General features: G+C 38.2%; 1 protein-coding gene across 3 annotated transcripts in view; it reads left to right on the forward strand.

The window, feature by feature from the left end:
* Window positions 1-24,953, forward strand: part of mdga2a (MAM domain containing glycosylphosphatidylinositol anchor 2a) — a 177,812-nt gene that overhangs the window by 103,586 nt on the left and 49,273 nt on the right. For all 3 annotated transcript variants that reach the window (XM_066673053.1, XM_066673061.1, XM_066673069.1), the window contains 2 exons: window positions 9,451-9,780; window positions 13,724-14,017. In XM_066673053.1, the coding sequence (XP_066529150.1) occupies window positions 9,451-9,780; window positions 13,724-14,017 (624 nt within the window). The remainder of the gene's footprint in view (window positions 1-9,450; window positions 9,781-13,723; window positions 14,018-24,953) is intronic.

Raw genomic sequence — 24,953 nt, forward strand, 5'->3', positions numbered from 1 at the left:
TGATGGAAATTTTTGCCATAGAAGAAAAAAGAGAATGTATCCTCACAAGCCTTCTGTATAAACTGTGCATGTTATTTGCTCAAGCGATGTACAGTAATCAGAACCCCTACCCTCACCAGAAAGATGCAGCTGATGGGAACATGCAGTTCCTTCAAGAGATATATCAATATTTAGAGAAACTATTTAAGAAAATGGATTTAAATACACTGTGTGTGTGAATGAGTGTCACCCTGCGAAGGATTGGCACCCCCTCCAGAATGTGTTCCCGCCTTGAGCTCAGTGATTCAGAGTAGGCTCTGGACCTACCATGACCCTGAACTGGATAAGCAATTGCTATGGATAGAGATTAGTTTCAAAATACTTGACAAATGCATAAATGTTAATCCACAAATTAAACACAAGTCATAAATATGTTTTACTATTCACAAATAAATATTTCCCAATCTGTGTCTCATGGTCTGCAATTTGTACAAGTACAGTTACATTTATAAATGGATATTTATTATTTATGGATAGAGAAATATTTGTGAATTGTGTTTAATTTGTGGATTAACATTTATGCATTTGTCAAGTATTTTGGGACTAATCTCTCTCTACAGGATACAGACAATGAATTAATAAATGAATTAATAGTTAACTCTGACATATATGTGCTCTTTCTGGAATGGAAGCTTTTTTTTCGTCAGCTTCTCATATTAGCATCTTCAGGCCTTTTAATAAAGAGAAGAGTTGTTTGTGTACTTAAATGTCCCCAAAGGCTTGTTAAATCTATTTGGATGTTTAAATGGGATGTTTTAAGCCCATTTGCTTTATCTGATCCATTGTGGAAACTTGTTAGCACTACATGCTTCTTGCATTAAAAACCCTGTCTCCTCATTTACATATAGGATTGAAATGGAGTCTGTCCCCAGAAAGATGCTGATTTTGTGAGAGGATCCATGTTATTATGTGGTACACATGGACAACAAAGTGTCAATACAGCAAAACAAACTGTCTCTTTTTTTTTTTTTTTTTTTTAACCAAGCTTTGCATTTTCCCCATTATAAATTACCACAATCATGCCATTAGACAGATAGTAGCAATGATAGCTTGGTGGTTGGAGGGCACTTGTCATAAAATAAGCCATTCCGACTGGCAGCGTAGAGGTTTAGGAGCCATGAGGCTTTTCTGCTGCACAGATGGGGAAATCTCATTTGCCAGGAAAAAATAAGCAAGGGATTGAGGAGAAAATTATATTACATGAGGAGGATTGTGAACTCTGGTAATCTGCCTGTCTGCACTCAGCTTCAGCATGGACCTCAATGCTGGTCATTGGAAATGCTTTTCATTCCAGATAACATTATGCAGCTGATTCCTCAGTGCTCAAACAATAGAGCTTTTGCATATCTTTTCAAAATATTTTGATTCTAATTTCTATATGTTATCGTTTTGTTAAATAATTTATTTACATTCATTTATTATTTTAATAATTTATTAATTTAAATACTGGAATAATTGCAAAAACCTATAAAGGTTAATTTTATGGGGCAAATGTGTAAATACTACTGATGGCATTTATGACCGTACTAATATAATCATTCCAAATTGAGAACTATCCACACCATATTTTTGAAAAGTCTGATTTAGTTCCCACCACTTTTTGATAGTTGAGAGTTACAATTAGCTGAACCCATCTAAACACAGTCATTAAAAGCAGTTATACTCATAATAATAATCTCGATAACATGATGTGCTTCTAACAATATTTTTGTTAAAAAATATTCCAACCCTTTCAAATAATAAAGACGTTTCTTGCACTTTTTCTAAAACATGCACTGTTTTTTATTCTGAAAATTCTCCCTTAAATATGTTACATTTAATGTTTTAGCAACTTTGCCTCATTTTATTTAAATAGAATACCCATGCTTTATACCAAAGAGAAAATTTTGATCGACGTTAAGTTAAATCTGAGAGCTTTACATAAATTAAAAATAATTATTGTTTTAACTTCACAGAATTTCTATGTATTAAATCTCATAAAAATTAAGGTTACTAAATAGACCTCGATATATTGTTTTCGGTAAAACTTTGAATCCTAGAAGTGTCACATTAGCATTACTTGGAGATTCTTTAAACTTCAGCATTAACTTTCTATTGCCTTAAATTATAGGATTAGTTTATAGTCTCACATATATCTAATAACTTAAACATTTTTTTATTTGTCTACTGCAACCACAGATGGTTTGAAAAGTAAGGCTAGAGTATGAAAGACAACAAATATCTTAGTTGTCTATCTTAGCAATGCACTATATCATAAAGATAGCATTGTTCTTTAAACCAAAACTAATCCTAAAATCATGCTTTGGTGGTAAATCTACTTTGATGTGGTCAATGAAATTGTTTTTCTGCTCTGCAAATGCTGCCCTCTCACTGCTCACTGTATATTACAGGCATGGATAAAGATGCCAGTCACAAAGGGATGTAAGGGAGAGTAAGGTGAAACTAAGGTTGGGTCAGTACCTGGGTTGGAGTAAACATCCCAGGCAGCTCTGAATAAGGCTTTTCTGACACACTGCCTACAGGGCAGCACCACCAATAAAGCAGGAGTGTGTCTTGTGTCTCTTTGTATTGCTCTTAAGCACTGTCAGTAGCTTTTCCAGCCGATTACTCAGCACTTTGCAAGGGCTACTGTGTGGACTCCAACAAGATAAACCTGAGTCACAAAAGATCTAAGTTATTTATAAGAGGGCAGTGGAGCAGGAATTGCTGAGCCTGCATGCTGCCTTAAATACATACATTTTACTTATTAAATAAACGTACTTACTAAATAAATCTTTTTTTAGTTAGTTTGTGATTGAATTTTAAGAATCGTCATGTTGTATAAAATACTTTTTTGTAAAAAACCCAAATCAGCAAATAGCAATCTATTAAAATGTTTTTAACTTAAAAGATGGGGAGCTTCTTAATGTAAACAAACCAGACAACAGAGTATTTATTTAAATATAAAAATTCTGAATTGTTATTTGTCACAACATTCAAATTCAGTATAATAAAGGTGTCAAACGTCTTCAAATATATTAAAATTAATAGAATGTATTATATATTACAGCTGAAATTGAAAAGAATTAGCTTTACTTTGTTATACACACAGGAATCAATCATTTTAAATATAAACAGTAATAAATAAATGAATAAGTAAATTAAACATAAAAAAAATAAAATAAAACCTGAACCTGTAAATGATTAAGTAACATGGTCACACTGGAGGGTGGGGGGGGACTTGTGTGTTTCTGTGCGTGTAGGTGTGTGTGAGAGAGAAAAATGCTGAGAGCCCATCCCAGGAAAGAGGGGATTTTTTTCACCTCAAACCCCAGCTATGTATTCCCACAGGTCGAACCAGCTCCAAATAGGAGGGGCTGAACTCCAAACAGGGTGACCTTAAATTCAAGGTGGAAATACACCCTGGACGGGATGCCAGTCCTTCACAGTGCGACACACACTCACGCCTAAGGACACCTTTGTCGCCAATGCACCTACCAACGTTTTTTTTTTTTTTTTGGACCGTGGTAGGAAACCAGAGCACCCAGAGGAAACCCACACAAACCCAGGACCCTGGAGCTGTGTGACAGCAATAATTTCACTCACATACCTCAATCAAAACATGAGTGTTTATGGATGCAGTTGCTGAATTGTTGGGATGTTACCCAACCAGAAGCCAGGGTGGATAAGTACACCTTATCAGTACAGGGCTTATCAGCAGGAACAACTACATTACGGAGTGCTCAGTGTGGTGAGGCAGGCAAAGTAGCACTAAGAGGGTTAACAGCACTAATATTGTAAGTGGCGTGCATGCAAATCTAGTCAGTGCACAGCGTCTCTTTACCATCACAGAAAGGGACATGATTAAGTTGTTTGCGAGAGTGAATATGTGAAAAGCAGCAGGACCAGATAGTATCTGCAGTCAAGTCCGCAAAGCCTGTGCAGCCCAACTTGCCCAGGTATTCACAGACATGTTTAATCTCTCCCTGATGCTGGTCATCATTCCACAGTGATTTAAACAATCTGTTATTGTTCCTGTCCCAAGTAAACTCCAGCCAGTCTGCCTCAGGGACTATTGCCCTATAGCCTTAACATCACTTGTGACAAAGTGCTTTGAAAAGCTGATGAGAGACTTCATCACCTCTTCTCTGCTGGTCACCATGGATCCACTACCAGTTGCATACAGCCCCAACAGCTCCTGTTAAACTGACACACCTGGATACTAGGAGAGGAAGTTATGTCAGGATACTTGTTTGTTGACAGCTCAGCATTTAACACAGTTATTCCAAATTAGTTGGAATTCCAACCGGGGCTTCATCCACTTTAATTACTTAAATTCCTGCTAGTGCATCCTGACAGTAGTGTGTTACAACAGTCTAACCTTGAAGTAATAAAGGCACATACTAATGTTTCTGCGTCATACATGGATGAAGCACTTCTGTTTTATTACTGTTTAGAAGGAGGAAGTTACACAACATCCAGCCTTTCACGTCTTATACAGAGTCCTCTGTTTTTTTTTTTATCTGTTTGTCATCAAACTTGGCTGATATGTATGTATCATCTGTGTAACAGTGAACAGTGAATATCATAGTTTCTTATAACTTTCTTAAAATAATAATGGTCCTACAATAGATCCTTGCGGAATTCCAAATCTTACTTTTGCTTTAACTTCATAATGGACAGAACACAAGAAGTGTGGGTGGGCAAACATGTGTCACCCACCATCTCCCTTAGTACTGGAGCCCTCCAGAGTTGTGTTTTGAGCACCCTGCTTTACTTACTGTACACCCACAACTACGTGGCCACTTCCAGCTCTACCATCATTATCAAGTTTGCAGACAACACAGTTCTTGTGGGCCTGATATCAGAGGAGGAGGTCAAACAAGGGGAGAACTAGTGCTAGAATGATAATCTGCTATCTGCTCTGTGCAAGATGAACGAGCTGATAATGAACAGTAGTAAGAAGAAGGCGAGGAGCGGAACCTTTACCTTTGCACCATCGAAAGCATCCTCATAAGGAACAGCATAGTCTGGTTTGGGAGCAGCACCAAGCAGGAGTGGTGGGCAGGAGAAGGGCCCATCACTCCAGAGGGTGGTCCATTCATCTAAGTGCATCCTTCAGACTGAACTTCGTGAACTGCAGACCATATACAACAAGCGGTGCTGAACCAAGGCCTAGAGGATTGTGAAGGGTCTCGGTCATTCGTCATCACCCCTAAATACCCCCTGTGCTTTGTTTTTGCATATTTATTAGTTATCACCTCTGTATATATTGCTTCATTCATTGTCTGTAAGCGCTTATCCAGTTCAGGGTCGCAGTGATCTGGAGCCTACCTGGAATCACAGGGTGCAAGGCAGGAAGACACTCACACATTCACTATCACTCTCATAACTATAGACACTTTTGAGTAGCAAATCCACTTTTATGGACCGTGGGAGGACACCGGAGCACCCAGAGGGGACCCATGGGGAGAACACACCAAACTCCTCACAGAAAGTCACCCTGAGTGGGGCTTGAACCCACAACCCCAGGACCCAGGAGCTGTGTGACAGAGACACTACCTGCTGGGCCACCATGCTGCTCTACATCAGTGTATATCTTTACCTTATTTTATGTTTATATTTCACTCTTTATTAGTATCTTACATTTTCAAATATATTAGATCTGTTTTTATTAGATCTTTATTTCATACCTATATTTTGCACATTTTTCTTACTTATGTTATTGTCTCTGTATATACTTATATATGATTTTTGTACTAATTTTGAATCTTTCTTGAATCTTAATTTTTTATACCCTTAAATATATTTTACTCATCTTTATCTTATAAGCTCTATCTAATGTTGAATACTCTTCATGGATGGAGTCTTCATCAGAGCATTTCACTGCTAGTTGTAACATGTGTGAATATGTACTTGACAAATACAAACTTTAAAACTTTGATTTGATTATTGATTTGACAAAAAATAAGCTTCTGTCGATGCAGTTAACATTATTACACTTTAAAGTGTGATCTGTTTTACATGTTTACATGTTTTACAGAGTATTAAACAACGTACATCACAAATAGACACAATGATCTACGGAGAAAAAAACTTTTGTTTTTTAACTGTGAGAACAGTGAGTTTGTGACTAATAATTTATTTGATATTAGTTAAATACAAAAAGAGTAAATGTTTTTCCCCATTTCTATTAGTGTTTTTTTTCTGTGTAGTTACAAGGGCTCAGTTGTTGCAGTTACAAAGTGATAAACATATTATTTATTTATTGACATTTCTAAATAAATTCAGATTGAACTCAAAAAGCTATACCAGAATGTTTTACAATGTTTATGTAAAATTTGAGCAGATCAGGCAAATATGATTAAAAAGTGAGGCAAAATATTTGATAACCTTTATTTTTCATATATATGATTAACTGTACATTTCTTTTTAAATATTTTGTAATTCATATACATACAGGGGCTGTTAAATTGCATTATTTTATACATATTATTTCAGAAAATATGGGCATAGCCAGGGGTGTTTATTCAAGGTTTTTATGTCACTGCAATTAGTGTTGATTTTAAAAGTGCAGTCTCACAAGATCTTTGTTTTAATGAAAGAATCTCATTTTGCTATTGTCAACACTAATGCAACACTGTGGGGTTGTCTCATTATCAAAGCACCACAAAGTGTGAAGCAGTTTGAAGTGTTTAGTCATCCAATCATGGAGGTACATTGTGGTGTCTTGAGCTTTGGAAAAAATGACTGCTATGTTTAATTCCTTCCCATTGCTTTGTTTGTGTGTGTTTGTGTATAACACTGCAAGGTAAAACTTGCAGTTGCAGCTGCTGAGCAGAGGACAAACGAATACCATTGTAGACCAAAGCACAAATTCTACCAATTTAAAACTCTGAAATATTAAGCATTTAAAGCACACTTTTCAGCATTTTCAAGATGCAAAATGTGCATTTACAGAATGTACAGATATGTGTAATATGTACTTGTGTATTTGATGGACACAGGTTACATTTTGTAGTTATTTAAAATAGGAATCTAAAAGGGATTTGTTTACGAGACAGTATATTCCTGCTTGTGGTTCCTCAGCCACTGCACATGAAGGTGCTCTTTTCATTATAGCTAATTAAAAGTTGAGGCACAAGTCTGGGCTTCCAAATTAGCCACTGAAATTCCAAGACTCTTAACTGCACCACAGAGATTAAGAAATCATCATCAAGGATTTCATGTGCAGCAGCCTCACTCAGTACATTTTTCAACACAGATCATATAGTTTGTCACTTGACTTGTCTGTTATACCTCTTGGTATTGGGCAAAAGGATTGGGTTTCTACTACCTAACACCTCTCAAGTTTTATAGGGTTTTCTCAAAGAGAGAGCTGCTATCCCAGCTCAATTACAGCATTAATTAACTTGCAATTTTGCCAGCACAAAAAACCTTGCCATGCAAAACTACACACGCAACAACCCAGCAAATCCCCAGCTGTTTACTGTTTTAAGTTTGTTATGATGTCATTCATGATGACATTTGCTTTTATTTGCCATTATGTTGACTTGAAGTGAAATAGGCCTTGCTGGGTTTAATGCTGCTCATCAGGGAATGTAACCGATGATGTGATATACTATATTTGGAGAACAAAATATATGGAGTTATTATGTGGATTTGCTGGTATCAGCGTATAATACTGATTTATTTTTTAACACATTATAATATATGGTTAAAGATAGGTTGTTACTAAATTTATTTCAGTTAATTGAAATCAGTATAATAGGTCATACATCAAAAGTGTCTGTATGTGTGAATGTGTGTGTATTGCCCTGTGAAGGACTGGCGCCCCCTCCAGGGTGTATTCCTGCCTTGGGCCTAGTGATTTCAGGTAGGCTCTGGACCCACTGCAACCCTAAACTGGATAAGCGGATACAGATAATGGATGAATAATAGGTCACACAGTGTTAGAGTGTTGCATTCACTCCCTAAATTCATTACATAACACCACGCATGAACACAACCCTTTATTAGTCTATTCAGCTATTTTAGTTATAAAAATTACTGATACAGTCAAACAGTTGGACACATAGCTTGTATAATCTTTATAGAATAGCATGAAATGGGAAGTGATAGAATGAGTTGGAGCAACACTGTGACCCAGAACTATTTATCCAGCATTAATGCCTGGCTTCACTAATTCTCTTGTGTGAAATGGCCTTAGATATGTTCTAATATCTATTCTAAAGTCTTCCCAGAAGATTATGAGCTTTTCTTGCTGCAAAGAAAAGCTCTGAATGAGCAGATGAATGAAGCATAAATTGAAAGACTTGTTGGAAGCTATCTGGGACTAACAATGAGTGTGATAGTTGAGCAAAGACATTGGGGTAAAACTGTAATTTGAGTGCTGGTTCTACTATTGGTCATGAGCTCTAGGTAATGAAAGAATGAGATCGTGGATACAAGCTGCCACAATGAGTTGCTGGGTTTACTCTCTGTGATTGTGTGACAAGCTCGGAGTAGAGTTGCTGCTCCTTTGCATTTAGAGGAGTCAGTTGAAGTGGTTTAGGCATCTGATAAAGATGGCTTCTGGATGCCTCCCAATGGAGATATATCGGCCATGTCCAACAGGAAGGAGGCCCCAGGGTAGGCCCAGGACATGCTGGAGGGATTATATCTCCTGAAATGCCTGATGGAAATTGCGGGGGATGCCTGGGCTTCTTTGCTTGCCCTGGTGAACCTACGATCCTGAAACGGATTAAGCAGAAAAGATGATGTTGATGTCAACAGTGATGTTTATAATGATGATTATGTTATACCACTTTTCCACAAGATAATACAGTTCAGTCTTCGACATGATTTGGTCAAAATGATCAATTATCAAACAATTAGCAACCAGCACTGCACAATTCTACCCTGTCTAAACAGCCCTGTTCAGAATAACCAGTTTCAGCACCTGTTCCTTAGTCACTAGTGGGCAGCACAGTGAGTTTGCTCTGGGTGCCCACAGTCCCAAAAACATTTGTAGGTGGATTGGCTTTCAAATATATCTATGTATGTGTTTGTTTGTGTGTGCGAAATAGTAAAGTTAGTTTTTTCCTAATACTGTATGTCCCCTTGAAGTTTATTGCTAATTTGGCCTTTTAGTTTTTTAAGGTGTATTCCTAAATGATAGAAGACACTTATTAGGATAATGTTCAAAGCGATGACTTTAGTCAAAGAAATTTAGTCAAAAGCAAGTTTTGTAATTTTGATCTGTGCTCTATATGTCACATCTTTTTATTTTTAAAATTGCCACCTGAGTCAGTATTCTGAGCAGTGTACTCCAGGATGGTTTACATGTGCAGGGTGAGATACTGCTCAAAACATGTTTTTTTCATAAGCCTTTGCATGATCTGATTATCTAACCAAACATTTCCCATTGTGATCTGTCTTGTGTCCCCTCAGCTCTGAGGAAAGGCCGCTTCTGGATCACACCTGACCCCTACCACAATGACGACAATATCCAGATCGGCCGGGAAGTAAAGATCTCCTGCCAGGTGGAGGCGACCCCTGCCGAGGAACTTATGTTCAGCTGGCTGAAAAATGGCCGTCCACTTCGCAGCTCTGAGCGCATGGTCATTACTCAAACAGACCCTGATGTTACCCTTGGAACCACCAACCTGGATATCATAGACCTCAAGTTCACTGACTTTGGGACCTACACCTGTGTGGCTTCTCTACGAAATGGAGGCATACCAGAGATCAGCATCGATGTAAACATCTCCTCCACTACTGGTGAGTTTGGCACAATGTCACTGTATACATATGTTACTATTCTTTGATTGAATTAGTGCTTTATTAGAGTAGCTCAATGAATGATCACAATTGCTGTAGAGCTGCAACTAACAGCTATTTCCACAATATATTAGTATGTCCATTGTGTGTATGATAAATTAAATTACTGGGAATATACATTATTATAAATGACTAGTCATTCAGTATTTCAGGCCATAGGTATAACGCCATTGTTTTACATTCAACAAATAAAAACAGGGATTGAACCACATTATGCACTATTTTCTTTCATAAAATATTAATATTTATTGGTAAAAATGTCCTGCTTTATTACTACTATATATTATATTATATTATATTAGTGAAACATCTTTTTTTTGTCTAATTGTAAAGCAAATACTGTGTGGTAGGTTATGTTATGCTCATAGAAATAGCCTAGTTTAGCCTATTAGCCTAGCCATTGCTTTGTTTTCACATTGCTTGACCTTACTGAAACCCAAGGATTTGCATTTTAAAACTTGCAGACATGCGGAAAATGTGCCAAAATAAAAAGTAAATATTAATTACATTGATTTAATGTCGTTCTGTCTCTTACCAGAAAAATAATGCATGTTAATTCCCACGTAACAAGTAAAATACTGAATTTGTGTCAGAATTTGACACAAACTACATAAAAGTGCAATCAGTTCAACTGTATTGTATTCCACTGTGTGGGGCTGTGAATGTGCAAAATCAAAATGCAAAGCAGGAATTGCATTTCAGTTGAGAGCGGTGCTGTATAAATGCCACAACTAAAACTAAATCTTATCCAATCACAGTCCTCTACCGAATTTGGTGCGTGGTTCTTCAAGGGTTCTTTAATAAAGACTGTGGTTCATGGGTTCCAGGGGTGTAGCCATGGGTGGGCCTAGGCGGGCCTGTATGGAATGAGATTTGTTCTAAAAAGAAGCAAAAGTTTGATACAATTTTATTAAATGTATATTCATTCAAGGAGCAGGAACTTTCTCTCTTATTCTCATTATTGTCTGTCATGTTTCTCTTTTCTCCGACCTCCTGTAACACAAATTGCCCATATGACATTTGTTAAAAACAATGAACTCTGATCTTCAAAACAAAATTTATTATTAATATCATCTAACAGTGAATGTGGAAAAGGGAAGGCTCATTATGTTAGTACACACACCATATATTCCTGAACAGGAGTTCAAGCACTCAATAATATTCTACAAATAATTGCTGTATATTTACCTCAAATCTTTATCTGGAATGAGAGACAAACAAGTTTGTTTTCACAGTTAAAATAATAATAATGAATATATAAGAATGAATAATAAAAAAATAATAATGTTTTGTTTTAGACAGAAGCATTACCTCAATATCTACGTTGATATAATTGGACTTGCAGGTATTTCAGTGTTTTAAAACAGTAAAGTACAAAGAGTTTGTGTAAAGTCACTCTTTAAGGTTAAAATCTCTCTTGTGTCTCTCCGCTGCTGAGCTGCAATGTGGTGTACGCATGCACTGTCCAAACTGCCTTGGGCACTGAGTGATTGGGCACCAATGAACCACAGTATATATTAAAGATCGCTTGAAGAACCACACCATATTCGGTAGAGGACTGTGATTGGATAGTGATTACATTTCATTGTGGCATAAATACAGCACAGCGCCACACAGTGGAATATAATAAAGTTCAGCTGATTGCACTTTTATGTGGCTTGTGTTCAATTCTGACACAAATTCAGCATTTTACACTGTCATTAATATTTTTTGTGCAATTTTTTGGAACAAGTCTGATTCCATATGGCCTGTGCCTACCCAAATTGGACCAAGGCTCACCCAGTCAGCCAGAGCTAATTCCCGGCGTGTGAGTGCACGTCTACGTTGGACCCATTCTCCTTTTCCATCTCAACAGTCTAAGCACAAAATACAGAATAAAACGCCTCCTTTATCAGTTCCAAACAGAACACGGCTTTAATTTTTCAAATACAGGATGGTTGGCAACCATAAAAACGTCCCCATACGCTGCATCTCTGAATGCAACTTGCGGGAATGTGTGTTTATGCGAAGCAGTCAGAAACGAGAGTGTGTCCGGGGGAATTAGCTCTGTGGCTACCCGATCTGTGCAACCTTCCCGCAGGTAGCTTGTAGCAGCAGAGAGACCGTTTTCCAAAGCACAAAAGCACTTTATCTTCAAGAGTTAGTAAGTCTAAACATACACAAACGTGAGTTAGAATTTCCTCACTGTCCTTTACAGTTTAAACCACTGGAGCACCTGCAAAGTGTGTTCAATTACAGCTGAAGTTATCCATATAGATATATTGAGGTGTTCTAAACAAAACATGAAGAATAAATATGTGGGGAAACACACGTTGTTCAGCAAAAAGGGCTGTGTCTATTTACAATTATCCTCAAAGCAGGAAAAAAAAATTCAGAGCTATCAATGTGTACGATGTCCTGCTTGCACAGCATAGTCCAAGGGCAGCAAACCAAGTGGGAGGCATAAACCTGACCCTAAACCTATCCCTAAACCTAACCTCCCACTTTGTGGTGTAAACCTACTTAACTGTGTATGTCCCTCCCACATGCTGGTCTCTGGCCTGCAGAGATATAATATCCTTGGGGTACCGACAAACTCTGGCTGACTAGGTGGGCCTTAGTCCAATTTTGGTAGTCAAGTGCTGTCATTTTTTCAACCTATACAAGCCCAGCATTAGATTTCTGAGTGAGTGGCTTTATATTGATACTGGATACAGACTAACCAGCTGTACATGATAAACAATGCTTGCTTGTTGTGAAGGATGTAACTGATTAATGCTTTTTACCTTTTTTTTCTTAATGAAAATGAGGAGTTTGCTTCCACACCAACACAAATGCATCTCTTGCCAACAGTTGGAACAGAATCTGAGTCATTCAGAAATAAAGACCTAAATGCACAAAACTTGAAAGTCTTTAAGAAGAAGCCCAGCATGTTTTTAAATTTTAGATTGTCACTTTAAGAACCATGAAGTACTGGAAAGTTTCTAGGTAGTCTTGCATTGCCAAAATCTGTATAGGGAATATCTCTGTGGTGGTAACTATAAGGGTACATATTCTGTATCTTTATTTAGGTAACGTAATTGTACCTTATTCTATTATAACTGTAGATTTTAAAATTGTGTTGAGGGCTAACGGTGTGTTCAGTTTTACGTAGATCTATAATGGATATATATAAATATACACCTCTATATGGACCTTTTAGGGAACAAAACTGGACTTTAAAACCAATGTTGTACCTTTTAAATGTACATTTAGACTGTTTGTATATTTAGTGACCAATAATGTACCTGTACTGTATTTGTTTTCTGAGAGTGTGGGGTAAAGTGATGAATAACAGCAATGCTCTCCCTGTAGGCAACATTCCATGCTTAGAATACTAATACGACTGTCTACAACTACTAGGAGCAAGGGAAACATGCTAAAAAAAAAATTATTTCCTTAAATATTGGCAGTTGCTGTTTCCCCTAGTTACTTGGTTTAACAAGGTTAAGGATATAAAATTTAATCGGCACGTTTGCCTCAATGCTTAGAGAAGAGTATAAGCTTGCTGTGAGGCTAGAGGTGTGTTTTGTTTCTATAAATAAAATAATAATAATTTGTATTGAATTTACTACTTATGACCTGGTTTACTCAGTCTTCACCTTAAAAACACCATGCACAGACTGAACCAGATGATTAAATGTGTGTTTGGAGAGGCATCCGTTTACAAAGAAAAAACAAATGTAAAATGAGCCTATGTGTAGGGTTAACTCTCAAGTAAAATCAAGTAAAATTAAGCAAAATTAAGCCAATTTAAGTGGTGTTTATTCTCCATCCTAGGTGTAACTTTTAGAACAGAACTAACTTGTAAAACCAATTGAATGGGTATAGTTAAATGCACTTTTTTCTCTTCACATTCCCTTAGTTCCCCCTAGCCTGATGGTCCCCCGAGGAAAGTCCCCTTTGGTGACACAGGAAGGTGACACAGTGGAGCTTCAGTGCCTGGTGTCAGGCAAACCCAAGCCCATTATCCTCTGGTCTCATGCTGATAAGGAGGCACCCATGCCAGATGGCAGCATGCAGATGGAGAGCTATGACGGCATTCTGCGCATCGTCAATATTTCACGTGAGATGACTGGCACCTACCGCTGCCAGACAAGCCAGTACAACGGCTTCAATGTGAAACCACGAGAGGCCATTGTGGAGCTCATCGTGCAGTGTGAGTACCCATAGCCTTGAGCTTTATGCTAACTCAAATTAAGATATTCTGACTGAAACATCTAGTGCTTAAGGTTTCTCTTTAATAAAACCAATCCATTAATGTTCATGAGAAAATAGATTGAGGTGGAAAAAAAAAACATTCAGAAGCATTTAAGGACATCATTTGTTATAATTACAGGCAACCTTGGTGCTGATCTTTTACCAATTATGCTCATCATTAAGACTTGCAAATTCAATTAGCGCAGGTGTGGAGTTTAATGCAATGTAATGAGTTCCACAGTGTAGAAAGAGGTTCAACTCAGTCACATGCAATTGTGTGTGAGCAGGCAGGGCAGGTGCCCATGTTAATGACCATTTATAGATGCACCCATGGGAATATGAGAGGCAGTTTGCTGATCACACAATAATCTATAGCATAGAACAGCTGTGTTCATTTAGTAAGAATTGAATTAATGAGAGAGGACTGTAGTATCATGTAATATCTTAATTAGGGTGATGGTTTGAAATGGGATTGGGTGAAGAATCCAAAGTTAAATTGTCAGTGTCCTAGGTGCTCTGGATAAGATTGACTCGTTACCACATCATCCCAGCAATCATTTTCCAAATATATCCCAGCCACCTCATAAAGATTAATTGACATCAAATTCAGGGCCTCTTAAATGTATACTATTAGCATGATATGACACAATACCCAACTACACTACATTATTATAATATACTTGTCTATAGTATAAAGCATCTTGACCTTCCCCTGCTGGACCCATGTGTTGTCTACTGATAAGTCGACTACCATAAAATCTGTTGCGGCCCTTCTCTGGACTGTGCTATATACAGGGGTTGGACTATGAAACTGAAACTCCCGGAGATGTTGTCATCTTATCTGTGTAATTGACACATGTAATAGTTTCAGAATTAGATGGAAAAAGACCCAGTTCACACAGGGCCCCTCTGGGCTGCAATGGAGAATGAAAAATACATAACCTCCATGTCAGATCTTAAATAAGCAGGTTGATGAATCACTTCGTAATTTCTTTGTTTGAATATGAAGTTTAAAGGTGCAGGATCAGACAGCTGTTCTGTTTGTTTTACATCAACTTGAAATTAAAAGATCAAACCTGTTATTAGGTGTCTGTCAGAGGAATTCATGAGTAAATTTTGTTTTATTTAGTAAATTCTTTTTATTGGTAAAATTATTTGAAAATTTGAAATTTCTGAGGTGTTTACAGGGTATTTTATTCTTTGGGTGGGCTCATATACAGGGGTTGGACAATGAAACTGAAACACCTGGTTTTAGACCACAATGATTTATTAGTATGGTGTAGGGCCTCCTTTTGCGGCCAATACAGCGTCAATTCGTCTTGGGAATGACATATACAAGTCCTGCACAGTGGTCAGAGGGATTTTAAGCCATTCTTCTTGCAGGATAGTGGCCAGGTCACTACGTGATGCTGGTGGAGGAAAACATTTCCTGACTCGCTCCTCCAAAACACCCCAAAGTGGCTCAATAATATTCAGATCTGGTGACTGTGCAGGCCATGGGAGATGTTCAACTTCACTTTCATGTTCATCAAACCAATCTTTCACCAGTCTTGCTGTGTGTATTGGTGCATTGTCATCCTGATACACGGCACCGCCTTCAGGACACAATGTTTGAACCATTGGATGCACATGATCTTACTGGTGCAATGTGCAATTAATGAAGATTGGCTACCAGGCTGCTCCAATTTAGCCATGAACCCTCCCACACTAAAATGACAGGTGTTTCAGTTTTTTGCCTAACCCCTGTATGTTTATAGCCAAGAATCAGCACTGATGTTTGGTTGTGTGAAAAACAAAGCATATTTCTCTCAATAATGCTTGTGCTATATGAATTTTATATATATATATACACACACACACACACACACACACACACACACACACACACATATATATATATATATATATATATATATATATATATATATATATATAATACTAATGAATAATCCAGGATGTTATTCATGTTTATTGAATGTATATTTTCACTGTTCAAAGAACAAAAAAAATCCAAATTTTTGGAGCAATTCTATGGGTTCATTCATTGTGGCATCTTTATAAAATAAAATAAGAGAGACAGCTGCTGTGTTCAAATGGGGTATTAAAAGAAAAAAAAATGAATATACATACATATACATATATTTTATTTTGGACTGCTTATGCATTGTGCCTTTTGTGAACCCCTGGAAAATAATTAGTAAAATATTTTGGGCCTAAAGGACGATTTATACTTCTGCATTGACTCGACGCAGAGCCTACGTTGACGCTACGCAAGAGCCCTACGCCGTTGCGAGCGTTTATACTCTGCAATTACACCGCCACACCACCTATGGAATCAGATTTATGCCAAAAAGAATGTTTGTGCTCCATAACTTTTGAGCGTGAGCTCTGAGTTCTGCGCGTGCTCTCTCAGTTGTGTGCGCGAGTTCTCTGAGTTTTGTATGTGAGCTGCACGAGCTTTTGCGTTTGAAGTTTTGCGAGCATTTTTGGCACAAACTTCTCGCGTGGCCGGCTTTTCTCAGGGGTGCCTTTTCATTGGCTAATGAGTTTTTGAATGACAACTCAGTGCACTGGGCCCTGTTCACGATTCAACTGCAGCAAGCGTGTTATTCGGCTTTGGGACTCCGCCTGTGCCGAATATTACGCGTATGAAAGTTGCTGAATAGCTCTCATAGAATTCCCCCTTTCCTAATATTTAAACATATAGCTATTTTTTGCTTAAACTGCATACTATTAGAACATTTTGACATTTTTTGTGACTTTACCTGTTCTTGTTTATTAATATTAATAATACTTTATTATAAGAATTATTACTGATTGTTAATAATGATTAATGATTTTTTATTAATCATTCACATTACCTCAAAAATGACAATGGACTTTGCAGTTTAATACAACTTTATTAAGTTTGCATTCATTAAAGGAACAGGAACATCTCTTACACTCCTTATTGTCTGTCATGAATCTTTTCTCCGACCTCATGTAACACAATATGCACATATGAAATTTGTTAAAAACAGATCAACTCTGGTCATCATCATAACAGCCGTTGTGGAATAGGTTTGATATTCTGAAGAGGAGCGCACGCACTCAGATAAAAATAATTTACAAATAAAAATAAATAAATTATCATTTATTCTGTTTTATCCTGAGTAAACACAGACATCACTGTGCATTTACCTCATATCAGACTAAACTACCTCAATATGTACATTGTCAGACTTTGCAGGTATTTCAGTAAAGCACAGAGAGTATTCATGTTTATGTGTCTCTCCACTACTGAGCTGCAATGTGGAGTACGCATGCACAGTCCGAAATACCTTGGGCAATGAATTTTCACTCAAAAATTAATTAGGCAATGGGAAGGCACCCCTGAGAATACCCACCAACGTGTGAGGTTTGCGCCAAAACTGCTCGCAAAACTCAGGCAGGGATCAGGCACATACAACTGAGAGAGCTCGCGTACAGAACTCATACAGCTTGCGCACAAAACTCAAAGAGCACGGGCAGATCTCTGAGCTCACAAGCAAAAATCATGGAGCACAAACGTCAGAGCTGGATATTTTGTTTGCAAGTTATAAGTTTTATGTTTGAGATTAATTTTTTTATGCGATTTTTTTTGGCACAAATCTCATTCCATACACCACTAGGGCTGGATCTCAAACATCTTCTCCACACTATGTAGTGTACAATGCAGTGGTGAAGTAGAATTACTTTTATAAATTTTAAAGTTTATTATTTAGGGAGTAGATGGTTTATTGGGACAGAGCACAATTTACATGAGGTGCCAGGAGCGTAACTAATACAAAGCCGGCAAGTTTTTCCCACGCGGTATCACTTCTCATTGAGATATTTTTTCCTGGAGACCTCCGTATTTTTACTTTGATCAACAATTTTTTCATCCCTGAAGCCCACATGGTGTTTGAGAAAATCTCTCGCTATGAATGTGCTGCTGTCTGCGTCTCTGTGCAGAGGAGAGAATTTTCTTTACTACTTTGGTTTTGCATAAACAATGTCTGCCCGACTTCTGAACAATCACAGTCGTGGCGTTCTGTGTGTTTGCAATGCGCATGTTACATTTCTGGAGAGGTGCGCGTCAGCCGTCCTGGTCGACGCATTGCCTACGGTGTAGGTTTGACGCAGAAGAATAAATTGGGTTTAAGAATTAACAGTATCAAACAGCAGTGAATGTATTACTCATGTTTGATTAATGGCCTGTAAATGACAATAATTTATCCCTTCAGTGCTGGAGAGACCAGTATAGAAGTCAGGTAGATGGTATAGTGCAGTGCTATGTGATATGGAGCAGATTTTATGGCTAAAGGCTGAATAGGTGAAGTCTATTAATAGCATTGATATATGCTGTCCGAAAGGGAAGTTAAAATTGTATCTGCAGTTTGGCTTACTGCTTTGACAGTTTTTGATGTTCAGATCACAGAGGTTGAGAGAATGGAGACAGTTATAAACAAGGCTATAAGGAAGTGGCTAGGGATGCCACAGGGTTTAATTAGTGTGGCATGGTATGGGAGAGGGATACTGGAGCTACCCCTGGAGCATGAAGGCAGCCAGAGATCTCTCCACATCCCTCAAGTGTAAGCAATTCACCTCGTCCTATAGGATGAGGTAATATACAACACATTCCTCACTAAAGTAAACAAAAACAGGTCACTAACCCTCACCCAGGCTCCTGGATTGGCTTCCCTAAATTTAAGCACTTTTTTGCATCCTCAGTTGAATAAATATAGCTGAATGCAGCATGTTATTCATTATAATAAAGAAAAGCTCAGTAAAGCTCAGCATAAGCATTAATCACTTTGATTGGATGACTAAACTTGACTCATTCCCTATTGCTCTTTTTATTTATGACACCCTCTATGATAATTTATGATTTCCTCTATGATTTCCTCTATGATACGTAGCCTTTTAAAATGGCTTTTTAAAAACCTCCCTTAAAGGAAGATAACCTGGATATTTTAACAGCCACCAGTTTTAGACCCATTTCAAATGTTACATTTTAAGCAAAAAGTTTGAGAAACTAGTGTTAATTAGCTACGTTTTTTTTAATTCAAACATACATTTAGAGGTGTTCAAATCAGGTTTTAGTACATTTGTAGATGCAATCAGAGCAAATCTATTACTAGTATTTCTTTTTTTTTACCTAATTGCTGCCTTCCACTCTGGAAACCTTGCTAGCATTTCTCCTGTGGTGTTGCTACCAGTGTGTGAAGAGTGGGAGAAGAGGATTACAATGGGCAGCATTTTGAACACATTTTATAAGTGGTCAGAAACTTGTAAATAGCTCATGAAAGTATAAAGTTACTTTAAAACCAAGCACACAATTGCACCAAGCACACCAAGCACACCATTTTTCTTGTGAAATTCCCAATAATTGATCACATGACCCTCTTCCCATTGCACTACACAAACCCACAACTCGTGTTTCAGTGCTACTGCTGGCCCATGTTGACCTCACATCATGCACTGACTGAGAGTTTGGGTTGGATTCAAGGAATTCTGAAAAGCAACAGACCGCTAGGCTGCCAGCTTAAAATATGTGACAGTTACAGCCATATTAAGTGTCAAAGTTCATGAGTTAAGCCTTCTCTGCTCAATTTTGGCCATGTCCAACCGGACAATTAAATACTCTAGTTTCAACTCTGAGCACTGTAATTCATTCTCAGTATGATTTGAAATGACCAGAAATCCACAAAAAGATAGCATCTCAAGTTAAGGACAAGCTTTCCCTGAACTTAATTGAGTACTCTCAGTTATGGCACTTGAACCCAATTATCTTCAGTCTTGTGGTGAGTATTCCCATGGGTGCCATGCCTCAACATCCCTGACCTTCACCTGGCAAAGACGTTAAATGTATTCATTGAATGGATGTGTACTAGTTCAAAAAAAGAAGAAACAAAAATAAAATTATAGAAACCCTTCCCTATACCCACCATTCAGCAGGATCAACCTACAAGACCCCAGATGACCGCAGCTGGTTCGCTAACTCTGGGGAGGGATCAAAACCTCATCATGCACAAGCTGAAACTTCAGCTGGCTGTAAAGGTCAATTGGCATACTTGTTACCAGTTACCTGTCATTTGATGCCAGACTAGAAGAGAATTGGTGAAACATGGAAATACAATGAGGATGGAGGGTCACTTGAGTATATGTTGTCATTTTCATGTGAGTGATGTTCAGCTTACAGAGGACTGATAGCTAAGCCTCTTTCATGTAGGATGTGAAATTTCCTTTAACACCCAAAACCCTTAGCACAAGGCCCTGTGAGGTCTACCTCTGAGTCTCCTTTTCACAGGGCAGAGAGAAAGAAAAGAAAATCTGATTCTGAGAAAATGGAGTGGGAGTGGTAATTCTACCATGAGATTAGATTCTGGAGAGTGACTTTCAAAAGAAGACCAATGACAGAGTTTCTCAAATATCTCACATCCAGGCCTCTTAAATCCTTAAGCAAATGTTAATTTTTATTGACCAAATATGCACCAAAGATTACTGGTTATTAATAATCTAATATAGTTTAATGAGGAGATAATTTCATTTAAACCCTGACACTAATGGCTCTCCTTGGACATTCTCCACCTCTTTTTCTTGCACAGTGATCCAGCATAAAGAATAAAATTTCCTTTGAAAAGCTGCCATTTTTGAATGTTTCTCTGTGTCTTATTCATGAAAGATATTTCTTTCTCTGGGGTAGAAAGTAATTACATCCAAGACAAGTTCTGAGGTGAACGGATGTTCACTCTGTCTAACAAGAGTTTTTGTGGAACACAGATACATATTCAGAACAAAAGCAGTGGCAGCTCCTTACATGCAAATGGTGAGCTATCAGTCCTGAATGAAAGAGAGATGTGGACCTTCGTCATGAAATGATAAAATTGTCATCTTAATTAGTGGAGTGGAACTACGGATAAACGCTAGAGAATAGAGGAATATTCCTCTCCACAGAAGCCAGCTCGAATGACAAAATGCCAGTGTTCCATGCTAACTGTTTGCTCAGAATGGCATTCAAAGCTGGCTGCCAGCCTAATTAGCAGCAAGCTAATTTATCCCCACTAGTATTCATTTATATAAAAAAAGAGATTATGCTCATGTATTTGTGTGGGGTGGGGTTGGGGGGTCATAGAAGAGAGATTTCCTCAGTGAAATACAAAATGCCAACACCCACTCATGCTTTAGCAAGTTCCTGAGCACAAGAATTTTGTTTAGCAAAAAATTTACAGACATGCTCTAGTTAGTGATCTTTTTTGTGCACTCCCTCCCCAGAGATGTTGTCATCTTATCTGTGTAACTGACACATGTAATAGTTTCAGAATTAGATGGAAAAAGACCCAGTTCACACAGGGCCCCCCTGGGCTGCAATGGAGAATGAAAAATACATAACCTCCATGTCAGATCTTAAATAAGCAGGTTGATGAATCACTTCGTAATTTCTTTGTTTGAATATGAAGTTTAAAGGTGCAGGATCAGACAGCTGTTCTGTTTGTTTTACATCAACTTGAAATAAAATATCAAACCTGTTATTAGGTGTCTGTCAGAGGAATTCATGAGTAAATTTTGTTTTATTTAGTGAATTCTTTTTATTGGTAAAATTATTTGAAAATTTGAAATTTCTGAGGGGTTTACAGGGTATTTTATTCTTTGGGTGGGCTCATATACAAGGGTTGGACAATGAAACTGAAACACCTGGTTTTAGACCACAATAATTTATTAGTATGGTGTAGGGCCTCCTTTTGCAGCCAATACAGCGTCAATTCGTCTTGGGAATGACATATACAAGTCCTGCACCGTGGTCAGAGGCATTTTAAGCCATTCTTCTTGCAGGATAGTGGCCAGGTCACTACGTGATGCTGGTGGAGGAAAACATTTCCTGACTCGCTCCTCCAAAACACCCCAAAGTGGCTCAATAATATTTAGATCTGGTGACTGTGCAGGCCATGGGAGATGTTCAACTTCATTTTCATGTTCATCAAATCAATCTTTCACCAGTCTTGCTGTGTGTATTGGTGCATTGTCATCCAGATACACAGCACCGCCTTCAGGATACAATGTTTGAACCATTGGATGCACATGGTCCTCCAGAATGTTTCGGTAGTCCTTGATAGTGACGTGCCCATCTAGCACAAATATTGGGCCAAAGGAATGCCATGATATGGCAGCCCAAACCATCACTGATCCACCCCCATGTTTCACTCTGGGCATGCAGCAGTCTGGGTGGTACACTTCTTTTAGGCTTCTCCACACCGTAACTCTCCCGGATGTGGGGAAAACTGTAAAGGTGGACTCATCAGAGAACAATACATGTTTCACATTGTCCATAGCCCAAGATTTGCGCTCTTTGCACCATTGAAACTGACGTTTGGCATTGGCATGAGTGATCAAAGGTTTGGCTATAGCAGCCCAGCCGTGTATATTGACCCTGTGGAACTCCCGACAGACAGCTCTGGTGGAAACAGGAGAGTTGAGGTGCACATTTAATTCTGCCGTGATTTGGGCAGCCGTGGTTTCATGTTTTTTGGATACAATCCGGGTTAGCACCCAAACATCCCTTTCAGACAGCTTCCTCTTGCGTCCACAATTAATCCTGTTGGATGTGTTTCGTCCTTCTTGATGGTATGCTGACATTACCCAGGATATCGTGGCTCTTGATACATCACAAAGACTTGCTGCCTTGGTCACAGATGCGCCAGCAAGTCGTGCACCAACAATTTGTCGTCTTTTGCAATATTTTGAGCAAAACTGTGCTCTTACCCTCTGCTAATTGAACCTTCACACTCTGCTCTTACTGGTGCAATGTGCAATTAATGAAGATTGGTCACCAGGCTGGTCCAATTTAGGCATGAAACCTCCCACATTAAAATGACAGGTGTTTCAGTTTCATTGTCCAACCCCTGTATATTTGCTGCTTAGAATAGTATAGAAGAATAAAATATTCATTTTAGCTTTTCATCCACAAAAAAAATGTGAAGGACTGGCGCCCCCTTCAGGGTGTATTCCTGCCTTGCTCCCAATGATTCCAGGTAGGCTCTGCACCTACCGTGAGCCTGAACTGGATAAGCGGTTACAGATAATGAATTAATGAAGCTGCTTTGCCTTTACAGTCAAGGACATGGGTGTTTTTAGATTTTTATGTATACAGATTCAAACGTGTAGGGGAGAGTTTCTATGAGACATGAGAGGTAAAGACCTGCTTTAAAAATGCTCATAATTTTGGTCTAAGCCTTTGCTTTGCTTTACACCTGATACAACTCATCAGCTAATGCTTACAGCTATCATTATCTGAATCAGGTTTAATAAAGAGAGGGAAGACATACTTCCCTCATCACACATAACTTTACTTTGATTTATTCACATCTAGTATTTTTTTTTACTCTATAATTGTAAGAAGAAAGAGCCATCTCTGAACTGTGGAGGCCAGTGGTTTTCTGTTCTGTACATGGACTCCCTCTTTCATGCAAAATTTAGCTGCAGTTTAATTCCTAGTCTTTCGAGTTTTCCTGTCTAGCTTTTACTGCTTTATCGCACCCACATCAGTTCAGAGAGAGTGTGTTAATTAGCTGAGGACATAAATCAGGTGTGCTGGTGCAAGAATTAATAAATCTTTTTCATAAGTTCCTGCCTACAACTTCAGAGGTTCCTACTAATGGTTTTGAAGTTCTTATGAATGTAGAAATTCCTGCCTGCGACTTTGGAATTTTAGCTCATTCCTCCTGAGAGAACTGGTGTAATTCAGTACAGTGTGGTGGCTACCTTAGTCATAGTACATACTTTTTTAGTTCAGCCCATAAATGTTACATGGACATCAAATCAGGATCTGGAAATGGCCACTTCAGTACATTCATCTTGTTGTCTTTGGATCACCGAAGCATTCCGTCAGTATTTCTGTATAAATACTGAATCTCTTTTTTCAGAATGATGGTATATTTACATCAGAAAGATATATTTTGAAGTGCATCAGTTCCTTTTCCAGCAAAACAGCCCAACAACATGATGCCCCCCCACCCCACCCTCTGCAGTTCTGCACAGTACGGATGGTGATCTTTGGATTAAAAGCATTAATGCTTTGGGCATTCTTTCTTGCAAAGCAGACTTTTGATTATGATGATGAAGCACTTTCCTAATGGTGGAAGTAAATACTTTGGTACCTGGCAATTCTAGCCCCTTCACTGATTCCTTTGTTATCATTTTTGATTTCAAAAATAACCCAGCATGCACTAAAGCATCCTTTATTTGCAGTTTTGGGGATTTGTGTTGTATTATTGTGCTGTGTGGGTGGAGGTGTATTGTTTACTTACTCTTCATGTGTTTTTCGGCTTGATATGAGACAAGATTTGGTTGGTCAGTGAGTTCATCCTGAGGCTGTTTTGAGGCAGCCAGGGTGAGGTCTTTGTTGATCTCATCATATATCAAGCCCAAAAATGCTGCCTCGCTCCTTGCTGCCTTTTTCCCTACGTTCTTCTAAGGATGCAAATAAAGGTTGCTTAAAGCAGTATGGCTAAGTTTCAAGACCTTTCTCTGAATCCATTTCAGTATAGTGCCAGGGAATGTGTGGAGTTGTGAAAAACATGTTAAAATCCTTGAGCCTAGGAGTGTGTTAATTTTTGGCCTCAAAAGCTCAACTCTAACTAGTATGCTACAATTGTTAAACAGTCTAAATGAGTGAAAGTGCTTCCACGTTTTTATGTGGTGCTAGGTGGGAGGACTTCTGTTGTTCTTGTTGTTTTTAAGTCTTTTTATATGCTCTTGTGTGTTTTTCAAATATAATTGCATATTCACTTGGCTGCTTTAGCACACATTTGCGCTTTTCATTTCACCATGTTTTTTGGCGCTCATCTATCACCTTCTATCACAAACCTCTCTTGAGTTGTTGTCATTTTCCTCTTTGC

Source organism: Hoplias malabaricus, chromosome 1, assembly GCF_029633855.1.
Source record: "Hoplias malabaricus isolate fHopMal1 chromosome 1, fHopMal1.hap1, whole genome shotgun sequence".
Classification (NCBI taxonomy): Eukaryota; Metazoa; Chordata; class Actinopteri; order Characiformes; family Erythrinidae; genus Hoplias; species Hoplias malabaricus.